This window comes from Cynara cardunculus, unplaced genomic scaffold, assembly GCF_001531365.2.
Source record: "Cynara cardunculus var. scolymus isolate 2C unplaced genomic scaffold, CcrdV1 Un_Scaffold_1820, whole genome shotgun sequence".
Classification (NCBI taxonomy): domain Eukaryota; kingdom Viridiplantae; phylum Streptophyta; class Magnoliopsida; order Asterales; family Asteraceae; genus Cynara; species Cynara cardunculus.
In genome coordinates, this window is record NW_020200885.1 from 46136 (window position 1) to 62496 (window position 16361).

Here is a 16361-nt window from a genome sequence, read left to right on the forward strand (position 1 = left end):
ACGATTAAGATGGGTTAGCATAGTTTGCACAAAATATTGGGTTAGTATTTGAACCAGCCCCTATATAGATATATATATATATATATATATATATATATTGTGGATGATGTAGAAAGATTTAAAGCCAAAACAAAAGTATAGACAGAAAGAAAGGATAAAGGTTACCAATTAATTATATCTGTATATGGAATGGAAGTAACATGATCTTGAAAAGCGTATTACCCAACTTAAACAATTGCAAGGTATGTTGTTCACATACTACAACAGGAAACTGCTAATGATGTATTTCTTTTCTACATCTAAATGCTTAATGTGATTCTAATGATTGGCATACATCATACATGCACTACTACATCTTCTAGCTACAAGGTTGGTCATCAGTTACTGTCTCCTTGTAGGTTGCACATTTCTGTCACTTCACTACTCAAATCTCCTCATTTCTAACACTTACAATTCCAAATTAACAGTTTTATCTACCATTATTAGGTCTACCAAGAACACTTCATTAATCAACTGGTTCATACTACACAAGTTGTGGGTATGAAATGTCTTTTGTGTGTGTGTGTGTATATATATATATATATAATTGAAAGTGTTTGGATCACATATGTAAGACTTGCCAAGAAACAGCATACAGTCACTTGTTCAGCTACTGATGCCAAATATCAGCTGTTACTCTTTATTATATATATATCCACGTAGTCATGTACGTACACTTTCTATATAAGGTCGATTACTGTTTAATTTGTTAGTTTGTGGCAAATGATTCCTTTTGGATTCTTTAATTATACTCTGACGGTCAACCAACTTTCTAATGTTTTTCACTGTAGGTCTCACACTTTTGCATTACTCTCTTTTCAAGCTCAACTATATAGTGAGGTTAACAGTTGAACAAAGAGAGCTTTACCCCCTTAATGATCAAACATAACATCGGAGGGTCGAATACAATTCAAGACCGATTTATGGTTGCAAGAAGGCAAGAATCTCAATATCATATATGATTACGCTCCTTTAGGTGTGTTTAATCATATATGATTAAACTTATCATGCATGTAATCATATATAATATTGAAACACATAGTTTTCTCGTAAAATGTTTAATTAACTTCTCGTTTGAAACCCCCCTCTCTCTCTCTCTTCTACATATACATACATATATATATATATATAAATATTTGAACGAAGTGATATGTCTGATAGTAGAAGGATGTTGTGTAAGGTTCAGATATATATTGGAGGGGGTCAAAACATAAAAATACAAATTTCTTGGGAGGAGAGATCGAGATCGATCACCTATTACTTACATATAACGATGAAATTCATTCCTTCTATGTTTAGTAGCTAATTCTGTATACAAACCCATGGTTATAGCAAACAATTTATAAACAATAATGGCATTCAGGAAAAAATTGAGAGAGAGAGTATCTTTAGATCCTAAAAAATAGAAAAATTAATCAAGTAGAACAAATTGATTAAGCTAGTTACAGTCCCATGCAAGTTGATCCAAAGAGCCCAGATTTGAATACATTCCACAAGGCATAAGTGCTGCTTCCATGAACTCTAAGTCGATGTTACACCCATCAAACGAAGTGATCATATCCATGTTGGTCTGACCCCCCTCAACATGATGATCACCACCCCTCAAATCCAAACCCTTGTTCACAAACTCCTGTGGACACACCATTTGTGGCATCTGCAACATTTCTTGGTACTGATCTTCTGCTCGTCTTGTCTGTTCGAACCCTACTCCGAGATTGCTGTTGCTACCCCAAGATTGCACCAAAGTGCCAAATTCAAGTGGGTTTGGAGGAGGAGGAGAAGAAGATAGTGGCAACAATATGGGCATTTTAGTACTCTCAACCAAAGGTCGGGTTGAGAATCCCATTGTAGATTGATGGCTAACATCATTCTTGAAAACAAAGTTGTAATCTTGGTTATGAAGATTGGAAGTTGGGTGTGTCAAAGAATTTTCATACAAGTTATGAGTCATTACAGGGTCATTAGTATCAGCAGACGAATGAGGTCGAAGAGAAGAGAACCTTTTGGCATCTTTTGTTTGTGAAGAGGCATTGTTTATAATGGAGAAAACTGGCTTCGTTGGATCGTAACTGTGTTTACTGTTATTAGCATTAAGAATTGGGATCTGATGTGGAGAAAGGAGGTTATGAGTGTTTGGATCCAAACCCTGAGCAATAAGTTTCTTCTTGATGCAAGAATTCCAAAAGTTCTTGACTTCATTATCAGTTCTTCCTGGAAGATGTTTTGCAATCTGAGCCCATCTGTTCCCCAATATCCTATGAACATCGATGATCGTTCTCTCCTCTTGCTCGGTGAAAGAACCGCGTCTCAGATCCGGCCTCAAGTAGTTTATCCATCTCAATCTACAGCTCTTCCCACACCTTTGAAGCCCTGCAAATTCAATCACAAATGCCAAACAAACCACCATTAAAATTCCAAGAACATTATTAAAGAAACACCATGAAATTTGTACAAACTGCATGAATATAGAAGCTGAAAAGGAAGATTTCAACTACTAGCCTGCAAGTTTTGGGACAGAACTCCAGCAGCCATGGCCATGGGTGGTGATCTGCTTGATGAGTTTCTCATCTTCCTCAGGAGACCATAACCCTCTCTTGACTTTCTGTTTGCTGCAGCAGTGATGCCCCATCTCCCAAATAGTTCCCTTCATAAAAACACCTCATATATCCTACTATATATTATATATAGATATAGACATATCTATAGATATATATATATCGTCAAGATGGATACTTCTCCCCATTTATTAATTATTAAATCTGTTTTTGGCTTTTTGCAATGATTTTTTATTCTTGGAAAAGTAGTAAACTATGTTTTTTTCTCTCAAAAAGATAACCAAGAGGTTCTCCAAATATTTGTTATGTTATCTGTGTGTGTTTTAGATGAAGTGTACGTCATATATTTGAACCAGTACATTTTAGTGGCCCTACAAACCTACTTCTAACGGTGTCATATAACTCGATCAAATGCTTCAAATTTCTACAAAAACCAGCTGGTTTTTATTTATTTAATAACATTTCCCATTTTCTTCATGAATCTTGTTTTCATTTCGGTTTCAGTTCATGTCTTTATATATGTTTCGTCATGCCATATACCATTACATCGAAATCTTCTCAAAAAGTGTTTAATCGATCTAACAATCAAAACGAACATGTTATACGATGATTGAACGATTAGAGACCAGAAGATGAATCTTGATCGTAATTTAAAGATAAGTGGACATCGAACATGTCATAAGACGATTGAACGCTATGGTTTTCGGATATTTAATTATGAAGCTTCGTTGTTACTATATATATCTTGTGCAATATAGAAAAGAAAAGCAAGTTAAAGATTACAATTTAACCATTAAATAAAACCAAAACAGATGACCCTTCAACAAGAAACATCCTTAACTTAACCATTTAATTATATATCAACTAACTGGAAAACCCCACATCATGTATTATATCATAAATATAAACCATGCTGTTGTTCATCCATATAAAGAGTACCCTATACACTTTTCATCAATCATATATGTATATATTGCATGCAATTATATGTATACGTTAAGTTAATATAGCTGTAAATTTGAATGCCAATATATATATATATATGTGTGTGTGTATTTTATATATCTAAATAAGGATATATGCATCGATTATTGACCCCTAAAAGGAAAGCCTATAAACGTGGAGATGGAGTGGAGAGCCAATGATAATGTGGCCATTTCAGAGATATTCTTTAATCAATTTCACAAGATACGGTCTCCATACACACAGCAGGATCGATGTGGGAATATTTTGAAACGATAACATCATTTGATTATAAAAAACAAATATATAGATATTTTATAAAAAAATATTGGTTTATTGATAAGTTACTTGTTTTTTTATATATAAAGTCCATATTTGAGTAATTTATTACGGATTTTTTTAAAAATATAATAAATTTGAAATTAAAAGTTAAAAACTAAGAAAATGATACAAATATGATTTCAACTTGCATTTGGAATGTAAGAAAAGTCGTACAAACCAACTCTATACCAAAGAAAATTTGTATGTTCATTGTAGTTTCAAAATATATATGATTACACACAACAAAATGATATGATGAGACCTTTTACGATGCTAAAAGATTTTACACTACGACAGAAGAACAAAGCAGTGGCTCGGCCACCGTATGCACTACACTACAAATGGGGGGCTTCACCGACGGACTGATCCGTCGGTTATCCGCCGGTAAAGCCGGTCAGTGGTGAATTACCGGCAGACAGTTACTTGCACAAACTCCTTGGCCGGTGATCGCTTTCACATGTGGATCATTGGCGGTCAGAGAATCACCTGCGGATAAGGTTGTCGCTAAATTTTGTCTAGATTGGCAAACAAAAAATTAATGAAGCCTTAATCGTTTTGGCAGATCAATTCAACGGTGGATTAAGCCGCCGCTAATCTGCCAGTGAATATTGAATTAAAATATTTAAATTAATAAACAATAAAATATTCAGTACCATCCTTAAATCTAGATATAACGACTAATTTGAAATTTTGGATAGAACATCAATAATAAATAAATAAATCTAAATATCAATACTTGATTACCTATAATGGCAGTCTAGGACTTATCATCAACAAATAATAATTCAAAGCTTCTATGAAGTCTAGGGAAGAGTGTTACTAAAGCCATTAACTATCGATATCTCCAAGTATGAAGATGTCTCAAAATAACTAAATCATTCTCATGCATCTAACATACATTCAATTCTTCACAGTATCGCTAGTATCATTCACCAATGAAGACCTGATGTACATGTCAACAAGAAAAAGTGTTAGGCTTTAATGCCTAATGAGTTCAACTAATTTTCATCTTTAATATAAAAAGGCAAAACTGAAAGAATGCTATTTAAATCACAATTTCCCCATATGAAATGTATTTAGTATTAAAACAATATCTTTTCCAAAACCCACCATTTTTATGATGAACCGTCGATGATCAAAACACCCATTTAAACATGAAACCAAAACTCTCTACTCGCACAAATCATGAATAAGGCTTAATATTCCAAATATTAAACACATGGACAAAACTATATTATCCAAAACACCAAAACATGGATATATTCCAATATAACAAAACATAAATTATGGATACACTTCATATCGAAAACAACACAGAAAACATGGATAATACACTATTCAAAACATCTTTTGGTGATGGGGAGACCTTTATCCATTGAATTTAGCAAACATAAAGTAAGTCATATATCGACGTTACTGAGTTTCTCTCAAGGTCAATAAGCTTTATATACGACTCTACCGAGTACCACTACAAAACCCAAGCTCTATATACAACTCCAGTGAGTACCACCGTAAAACCCAAACTCTGTATAAAACTCTGATGAGTACCACAGTAAGCCTCAGCTCCGTATACAGTTCCAAAGAGTACCACTGCAAGCATTAGGGTGACCATGATTCCTATTCATCCTCTAGAAGTGTCTCACCTACAAAAGTCAACAGCCTTCGTATAAGACTGATACGAGTACCACTGCCAAACCATGGCTCTGTATATGATTCATACGAGTACCATCACAAGCTTTCCTAATCATTGACTTGGTAACCACTCACTAGAAATTAAAGTGAGAACATTAAAACCTCTCACGTAAACAATAAACATCGACCTATTAGTCCAAAGTCAAATTTTATGCAAGTTCACCTTAGGAATGCCTGTAACACCTGTGTTTTGTAACTTGAAAGATTTTAGAAATTCAGAATGCTTGGTTTATCTACTCTTTTATCATATAAAAATTTAAGATCCAATTCCATGTTTATTTTGTGTTGGTTTGTGTTAAGTTGGAAGTGACAGAGCCGAGTAAAGGCAAGCCCAACAGTAAGCCAAGTGGATTTTCGAGTGACCTAGCTCGTGCAAAGGCGCCTAAGCTATTGCCTTGAGTTGAAATTCACGATCAGCAAAAGGAAGGCCAAGCAGTGAACGAGGCATCATGTGAAGCCACTTAAGCCGCACCAAGGGAAGTCACCCCCTAGGTTGGGATGTGTCGTGGAAGGCCAAGCGACCTAGGCGGGGTGGCCTAAGCCGCATCATAAACATCATGCGTACCTGAGGGCCTTAAGCCTCGGCAGCAACCTTCTACCCCATTGTTTTCACCTCCTCATTCTACTTTCTCCCTTACTTTCTCTCCTTGGGTCTGATTTTGAGTTACCATGTAGTATCTTTGGAGCTCTTGGGAGGAAACTAACCTAAGGATCAAGAGATTTAGTTGGGACTTCAATGTTCTTGATGAGGTAAGATTTTTGAGAGTTCTTCAATAATTAGGGTTTTGGTTACAATTCTGATTTTGGGGTGCTTTTGGTGTATTTCTAGGATGGTTGTGATTCAGATATATATTCTAAAGATGGATGTTTGTAGATCTAAAGCTTTCCCCAAAGGAAGCTCAAGATTTGGGTTAAAACCTAGATTTAACTTAAATCTAACAAAGTGAATTCAAGTTGTTTCGTGAAAATTTTGTACATGTCAAAAATGTCCATTTTAAAGTATTAATATGTTTTATCTGATATTAATCAATAGTGTGAGTCATATGAGTTTTGCATATTTGAAATATTTATGTTATAAATTTTCACGAGATACATATGCTTGGGGTTATTAGACATTGTGATAAATAAATCATAAGTATGAATTCTTTTAATGATTTATCTAATAAATGGATATTAGATAAATGCATCAACGTGAAAAAACTTCCATTGATCATGCAATAAGTAATAAAAAAGACACACTTTGATTTATTTTTCCAAATGTCTAAAGATGTAAATCTCATCACCAAGATTTATAAATTCAAATGTATCAAAGATGTAAATCTTATATGATAATCAACATATTTGATAAATATCAAGAAAATATCTTAAGATTTCAAAATAGACATTTTTGACATGTACATAATTTTCACAGATTAATTTAAAACTCACTTTGCTATGTTAAATTAAACCTAGATTCCAAACTCAAATCTTTTACAACATAATCTTCAGGAATTAAATATATGTTATTTGAAGAGATATGATAATATATAAAAATAAATGGAGTCCAAAAAAAAGGGGTATCTAGCTATAAAGAGTAACATGTTTAAAACATTTGGAATAAAGGCGAAAGGGTAGGATTAGATGTTTTTCCCCAACCTAAAAACGTTGGTTGGGGAAAGTCTTTCACTAAATTCTCGTAATCAATGGACATGAAATGTCGTCATCATTATGCTTAGAGTGGTCTCTACTTTCATCATTCATAACCATTATTATTATTATTATTATTATTACTATTATTATTATTATATAAATATCATTAATGTTATAATACCCTCACGTTTCCGACTATTTTTTGGATATTTTAGGATGTATTTGACAGATCAAAAAGGGTGTTTGAGATTGCTTATAAAACAACTTATTTTGGTGTGACACCGATAATAAGCATTTTTGAGTGTTTGGATAAACAACTTATACTTTTGAAGAAGTTAAACCCTTCTAACTTATAATAAGTTGATAAACATTTTTGTAAGAAAGTATAAGTTGTTTCAAATAAGCAATTCCAAACACCTCCTAAATAAAAAAAATAGTTATTAACTGATAATCTATTTAATAAATTACACTTAGACCTACTCTACTTTGATTAACTAGTCCTATAGAAGTTCTCATTTTTAATCTAAATGATTTTGACCGTTTGACTAGATGTCTAACTTTTCCATTTTGCCATAGTGAAAGTGAATGTGGAATAAGATCACAATGTTTCAAATACATCATGTATAATAGATATCACAATTATTCTTGACCAAAAAGTATTGTAGAGATTATATTTGAACTCATGATCGAGTAAAATTTGTAGTACATCAAAATAACATCATATGCAATAATTTATCCGGTAAGCATTTACTAAGTAATACTCTTCATCTTTATCATTACTCTTACCAGGTAAAATTTTTTATACTTGTCATGTTCATCCAATAAGGAAAATTACCCAGTAAAACTTACCTGGTAATACAATTATGATATGTTAGCAATTATGTTGATATTTAACAAATCGAATCTAATCGATTGGTACTATATTTTCGTCTAGAAGAAAAAATTTGGAGAATTATTTACAAAAAAGAAATTGAGCAAAAATTGAAAAAAAAAAAGAACATTCTAAAAGTGACTGGTTGGACCATAAAAAAAGTGGTAAATTTGTGGAATTATTTTATTTTATTTTTATGAAAAAACAATTGTATAATTGACTTTTTGGGAGGTTGAACAACTTTTATAGTTATTATGATGTTTTATTATCGTAAATGTTTTTTTTCTAAAATCACGGCAAAACAATAAAGAAAAAGTATTAAAAAGTATTTCCTAATTAAATGTTTATGTTTTGTAATATATCAATAATTTTAATTAAATTATTAAAGATTAATCATGAATAATTATTGATTAATTATTATTTTCTTTGTCTTGTATTAAGTTGGTTATTTATGTTATTTGGGACCGTTTACGAAACATTTGCCCGATAAGTACTTACCGGATGAACATGGTAAGGGTCAAGAATATTACTTTGTAAGAGCGATGATAAGGATGGAGAGTCTTACCCGGTAAGTGAGGGTGACGACTCTTATCCGGGTAAGCGCTTACCAGGTAAATTGCTGCATATGATACGTTTTGTTGTGTTACAATCTTACCTAATAAAATAAATTATAGCGTTAACTTCTAACGTTAAGCACTTACCGGGTAAGCATTTAAGTAAACGGCCCCTTAGAGTTTATTTTCCAAACGCTTAACATAAAAACCTTTACTATATGTTAGGGGCTGTTTGGCAGTTGCTGAATGATTTAGTACATAATAGTTAAGAGGTCAGAATGGTTAAGAGGGTCAGAATGGTTAAGTGCTGAATAAAATAATGTTGTTTGGTAACTGTTCTCTGAATGACAATAAATTACCATTTTAACCCTCYGAAAGATTTAGGATGTATCATCATGATTTCACAACCAAGTTATGCATATACAGCAAAATCATGATGCAAATACTCATTTATCAACAAACATCCCTAATTAACGTACGAGCCCTAATACAAGCGGCGACTACACCCTCCACGCCTCACGGTTTGCTCCTGTGTTTTATGTAAGCACTTCCTCTTCTCTGCTTCTTATCCGAATTCCTCAACCAAATTAATTTCATTTATATATTCCAAAAACTGTGTTATGATCGAAAATAGGGCTGTTGTTGACTCAATATGTCGATCGCTACACGTTTTGTGATGAGAATTTCAAGATCGGCTTCGGCAAACCAGAAACTGGGAATAGGGTTTTGCCAAAGGAGGTTTATGAGGGTTTTGACGTGTGAAGAACATGAATTGATTACTGACATTGACAATATCAAGAACCGGAGCTTTGTGGCTCTATGGGGAAATGGTGATTATGGAAGGTTGGGTTTGGGTAGCTTGGAATCGAAATGGAGGCCGGTTTTATATCTGAATCACCAGAGCTTTGACTGATGACGTGGACACTGTTTGGCATCGATGGCCTGAGCAGAGGCAGACCTGAGCAAAGGCGGACCTGAGCAGAATCATCGGAGAAGCAGAGGCGGGCCTAGTCGCCGATGCCATTGTCGGAGAGAGAGAATGAAAAAGGAGGCAGGTCTGTGAGATGGAGAGATTGGCGAGATCGTTTGGGAGGAAGAACGAAGCGTGGGAGGGGGGGGGGGACCGATGAAGCTGGAAGGAGAGGAGATGTGGGGAAGGGTAATCCTGGAAAAATAAGCCTCTGAACCATTAGGCAACCCATTAGATGCAAAATCGTTAAGAGGTAATTGTCACCATTAAGAGGTTCCATTTTTTTTGCCAAACAGCCTCTGCCTCTTACCGATTAAGAGGCTCCCTCTTAATGTCACCATTAAGAGGCAAACAAACAGCCCCTTACTTACCTTACTAAATGAGCATCACCGGTCTACTCTACCTCAATCCATCATTTCCGACCTGATACATAATGGTTTTATCTAATAAATGATGGATAAGACTTTTATCTGGTTAGCACTTATTATGTAAGAGATACTTACCAACAATCCATTAATGAGAGCAATGACTCTTGCTAGTAAGTGTTTACTTGGTAAACAATACATAAACTACCCCTTAATAGGAATGTACCGACAATAATTAGTAAGTGAGAGAGAAGAATTTTATTAATAAGGGTCTACCGAGTAAAAAACATTTACCAATAATTCATTTTGATGTCTAGAATGTTATTCGATAAGGTAAGTGATGGTGGTGATTTTTCAAATTATGGTATATAATTCTCATCCGTTGAAAGTGTATTTTAGGTATTTGATTAATAATATTTAATGTGAAACAAATGGTTAATAATTAATTTTAGTTTGTAAGATTATAGTAATGCTGCCGACAAAATTGATAATAATTCGTCATAATTTCTTGAAAACTTTGAGAATGGCTTTGGGGGGGATATTTCTAAAGCTTTTTTGGCTTTTTAAGCTTCCTCAATTTTTGTTGACTTTTCCTCTGGGACCATGAGTACCATTTCTTCACTTTTATTTATTTATTATATATTTTGTTTAAAACTTTTACCATTACTTTCTTTATGCAAGTCGACTAATTTCATGACGACCACCCACTTTAAGGATAGTCTGAAGTCACTGTATTTGAACTTCCGTCGTCACAAAGCGATTTTTTCTTCCTCATTAGATTTGAACCTAATTAAAAAAAAAAAAAACAAGTGAGTACATCACATTCATCTAACTTAATCATATGACCCTCGTTAAATAGAGTTTTTAGTTAAAAACGACACATAGATGATTTGAACCACCCTTTCTAAATTACAGTTAAATAAAACTTTATTTTTGAAGTAAAATAGGTTGCCATTTTATTTTTAGATCTAAATTACTATAAAATTTTAAGTTGAAACATATTATATCAGATAAAAAAAAATTTATTCTGTTTAATTTGATATTATATCAACATATTTAAAAGTTAATAGGTAATGTTCAACCATTGCTTATAATATATGTTAAGATGGTAATATACCATTCTTACGTGTAGACATGATTTAAAATGTATATTTGCATGTCGACACAATTGATAATGTATATTTACGTGTAGACATAATTGTTATGTATGTTCCAAGTAAAACACGTTTTAACTATTGTCACGGTAAGTAGCATAGACATAACTACATGTAATATCCAAATGATTATATATATAATCTATATTTATATGTGAATATATTCATGTAACGTCTATTGCCTACAGTCACATTTAATGTATATTTACATATAAACATTTTTATGGTTATTTATATAATATATATTCACATATGAATACTTAACTGTATTGGTCATTTATATCCAAATTAATTTTCTTAAAGACAATTTACATGTGAGAACCCAATTGATCATTTGAAAATATTTATCATTTGAATACCCAATTGATCCATTTTTTTTTATTAAAGCAACCGAAAAAAATATCGATATAAGTATAAAATTAAAATATAATAAAAAATTGTTTTTTTAATATAATCTATTTAATTATAATTTATAAATAAAATGGAAATAGATCATTTTTACTTAATAGAAAGAAAACTATTGTTGGAAATGGCATGCAAACCTAATTTTATTTCTTTGTAGGGACCATTTATTAATCATTTATCAGATGTCACTTATTTTTTCGGATGAGCATGACAGAGACCAAAAATTTTATCCAGTAAGTGAAAAAGAAGATTCTTAACCAATAAGCATTCACCGGGTAAAAGATGTTTATCTATAATCGATTTTGATAACCGAAAATGTTATCCGATAAGGTAAGTAAGAATGGTGACTCTAGTCGATAAAAGTTTACCTGATAAACCACCCTTAACACTAATTTTACCTCTAATATATTGAAATAAGTCATACCACTCTACTTAATTATAAAAATGTCACATCCAAAATCTACCATTGATTACATTAAAGAGAGGGCTATGATTTGTTCCTTTGTTTTTTTTCTTCTTTTCTCTTCGTTCAATCGTCAACTACAACCATTGATCTTCCATCGTGTTGTATAATTTATCGATTATGTATCACCTTAACCATTGATCTCTCACTATTATTGTGTTATCTATATATTAAAACATCCATAACAATTCTCTTGATTTCAAAGTACTAAGGGGTCGTTTACTAAACGCTTATCCAGTAAGTGTTTATCGGATAATTATTTTTACCGGATGAACATGGTAAAGGTTTATAATCTTACCCGGTTAGAGTGGTAAAATGATGGAGAATCTTACCCGGTAAGAGTGGTGAAAGAATGAAGAGTCTTACCCAGTAAGTGAGAGTCATGACTCTTACCCAGATAAGCGCTTAGCAGGTAAATCTATATCGTTTTGATGCACTACAATCTTACTTAGAAAAATGAATTATAGTGTTGACTCTTATCGATAAGTACTTACTGGATAAACATTTGAGTAAACGACCCCTAAATGTGGGTAACCAAACCAAAATTCATACTACATTTATTATGTCAAATTAAGTTTAAGTAAACCTAATTTGAATTTTAACTATATATCATATAATTGAATTTTTTTAAACAACCTAAATATGTTTAAGATACAAATGGTACGAATGTAACATAATTAGTTTTATAGGACGTCTCGAATGTCTAAACATCATACATAAAATACCTTATATATAGGACTTTATATGAATAAACTAAAAAACGTCATACCTAAAGTGTTACAAGAAGTTTATAGGACGTTTTTAAGCATTTCAACAAGTTTTTTAAGATGCTTTTAAAATAATATGTCGTATTAACTATTTTATATCAACTATTTGAAAAAGTGTTTTATAAATATTAGTGTCATATAAGATAGGTTTATAGGATATTTCTAAAAAATGTCGTATAAAAATAACTCAACGACACTTTAATTTAAAAATATGCTAAAAAAACTTGTTAAAATCGTCTTATAAACTTATAAAACAGTTTTAGATATGACGCTTTATAGTTTGATCATATAAAATCAAGTTGTATAATATGTTATATTAGGACGTTTAGACACTATAGACTTCCTATAAAACCAATTTTGTTATAGTTCATCCAAAATCACTCCATGCTTTTAAAGATACGATTTACAATGCATGCGGGGTTACTTACTTGAAACCAACTCAAGTACTTATATACTTATTAAACATGTCAGTTGTCCATTAAATGTTTATGAACTACTGTATCCTAATTAATAGTAGCTTAAACGTATTTTTTACGAGGATGAACCTATATTCCGAAGAGGAGTGGATTCAATTCCTCATCCCCCTGAGGGGACGGGGACAAGGGTGGACGATTAGGGCACTTTCATTACTGATTGATTATAACTTCGTGAATAAAAAAGAACGTATTATATATATATATATATATATATATATATATAATACGTAAACAAAAAGTCATATTTGAAAAAAGAGCTTTTAAACTTTTTTATTTGAGATGTTTATCGTAAACACTGTAAGATCCCAAAATTTTGAATACTTAAATATATCAAAACTAGTATCCCAAGATCAAAACTTACATTGCAGCGGAAATAAAATTTCTAATCTTACAAATTGTATCACCATCTAAATTACAATCTTGAGGAGCATAAATTTACTCTATATAACAATGCATTGATCTGCACATATCCTTCTTTGAAGTTAATCCTTATTTCTCTTTATTGCACTTTTCTTTTCACTCATAAGCCACCTGGGTAAAAAAATTTAAAAGAGTTTTGGGTGAGCCTTAGGCCCAGTGAATCCACAGTTTTCATGCATGAACAACAACTTTTATGATAAACAATTTTCACGAAGCTTCATAAATTAGCATGCCTTGATGAGAATAACAATTTTCACAAAATAACGATATTATAGTGCGTGTCTACATCACAAAGCAACGACGTCATGGGAGATGTCTACCTCACACAACATTACCTGGCGAACTCACACAATATGTCCGCACTTACGGCTTAGACAAACTCACAAAGCATGCTCGTCTTTACAAAATCATACCGTAGTACATCCCCATTGACATACAAATTCAAAACACATATTATAAAAATATCTCACTTTTCACGCATATATAACGTATCAAAAATCTCAAGAAGCTTCAAACAACTTGTGGATAATAAGAAATAAGGCATGCAACCATTTTAAAAATAAATCACGTGTAACTCACMATACAGGTCATAACTCCAAACCGTTCCTCGAAGTTCCTCATGTTCTCCCAAAAAAACGCATCAAACTTGTTGCGCTTCACCAAATCATCCTCATCTTTCACCTCTCTTATACGAGTTTCCTTCCCCGAGAATTTGTCATTTCTATGCTTGAAGACCTCCCCATATATATATTTAGTAATCGGCGGTTTCACGGAATATGAAACGATAAGCCATAATTAATGATCGTAGGTTTCATGATCATTGAGTTTTATGTCATTAAATTACAATTAATTTATTTCCTTTTTTTTGGTTATTACAAACACAAAATAGAGTTTTTTTTTAAGCAGGTTCCTTGAAACCAAAACTAAAACAAAATATATGTTTCAGTTTGATATAATTTATCATTCTTTAAATAATTTAAAGTAAAAAGACATGTATAATTTGGGCAAATTGCATAAAAAATGTATTTCTGTTTAATTCTTGTTTTAGGGAACATACTTTTAAGATCCACAGTTAAGTGTAGAGATGGCTTTTGGACCATGCCGATGGACTAAACCGATACATGCATCGTTAGTCCGGAATATATTGATTGTCAATACTTTATTGGACTAATTATTTTGAGTTGGACCGGATAAAGATGAAAATATAGCCCATACCAAATAAAGATTAGTCTATCTTTTTTCCTTTCCAAATTTTAATGTACTAGATACGACTATTTATGGATCGGACCAAACCAATGCCGACCTTTTTTTGGACCAGACCAATCCTAGACCAGGCTTGACCACCGGTCTAGGTTTGCTTTTTAGCTTGTCAAATCTAGACTGGCCCGAGCTCTTTTAAGAACACCATTGACCATACTAAGCTATTTTTTAGATCGATTCGTGTGCAACTCTATTTGATAGTCTATAATTTGAAAAATACCTTGAAACGAATCCGTTTTTTTTCTTTCAAATTATGGTACCATTTGACTATAAGAAATAAAAACCAAATAATTTTTTTCAATATTCGACTCTTTTACGACCTTTCCCTTTTACTTTATTAGAAAAAAAAACAAACTCTATAACAAAACCAACATTAAGAAATGAAAAATAAAAAAATTGGTAAAACCCGCACCTTTCTAAACAAGAAACCTTTACCAAAGAGACAAACACGAAGTCAAGTTTTATGATTATTTTATTTTGAAGAAAAATAAGGACATAAAATAAAACGTAATTTTCTCATTACATTGAAATAATAGCACAGACTACCTAACTTTAACTGAAATTTGATGTGATTTTGGAAAAAAAATAAACTAATGATATTCTAAATTAATATAATTTTTAAATGAAGTTTGTTTGCATAAACTATTTTCTAAAATATAAATAAATAAAAATACGTATCTTTTGATGAAGTAGACATTATTTATCTGCATGTGTTAATTAATCACAATAATATGAAATCCTTTTATGAAGTAGGTTTTTTAAAAGGATTTCATATTATTGTAACTGTGAATGAAAAAAGGGTGAGATTTGAGATGGCTTGTGAATATGATTGATAACAACTTCAAGTTAATTATATATATATATATATATATATATATATATATATATATACCCTTAAGCTAAGTCTTATTATTGGATTAGCAATTAACCAACATCATAATTCAACAAATGCTACAAGTTTTAGAGGGTCGAACACTTATTTGGACAGAAAAATAATTATTGAATTTGGCACGAGATGATACACTAAAGATAATATATATATATATATATATATGTGTGTGTGTGTGTGTGTGTGGAGATTTCGTTTTCGTGCTTATAAGAAATAACTACAAGTAACCAAATAAAGGTCCATCTAGTCATTGTTATGAATGAAAGGGGAAAATTTCCTTGTCATTGAGACTTAATTCACCATGCACAAACATGCACGTTTATTGAATGTTTTTTTTGTCTTGTAGCATGCCATTAAACTATCGCAACAAAATCCCATAACCATAACCAAATGGGTCTTTGGCTTAGCAGTATCTGAGCCTCTTGCCTCATAGGAAGTCAGGAGTTCAAACATCACCAATGGTGAAGAGAGTATGTGTGTTTATTTGTTGCATTTGCCGTATATAAAATATATTATATACTTAAAAAGAATACCATAACTATAGCTGGTGAAAAGTTTTGTAATCATA

At 32.0% G+C, this 16361-nt stretch overlaps 1 protein-coding gene across 1 annotated transcript; it reads right to left on the reverse strand.

Moving 5' to 3' along the window:
- Positions 1–1364: 1364 nt before the first annotated feature.
- On the reverse strand, positions 1365–2668 carry LOC112502734 (myb-related protein 330-like). Its single transcript, XM_025106723.1, has 2 exons — positions 2539–2668; positions 1365–2409 (listed from the first exon to the last, which is right to left on the reverse strand). The coding sequence occupies exons 1-2, from the start codon at positions 2666–2668 to the stop codon at positions 1478–1480; spliced, it is 1062 nt and encodes a 353-aa protein (XP_024962491.1). The 3' UTR covers positions 1365–1477.
- Between the last annotated feature and the right edge of the window lie 13693 nt (positions 2669–16361).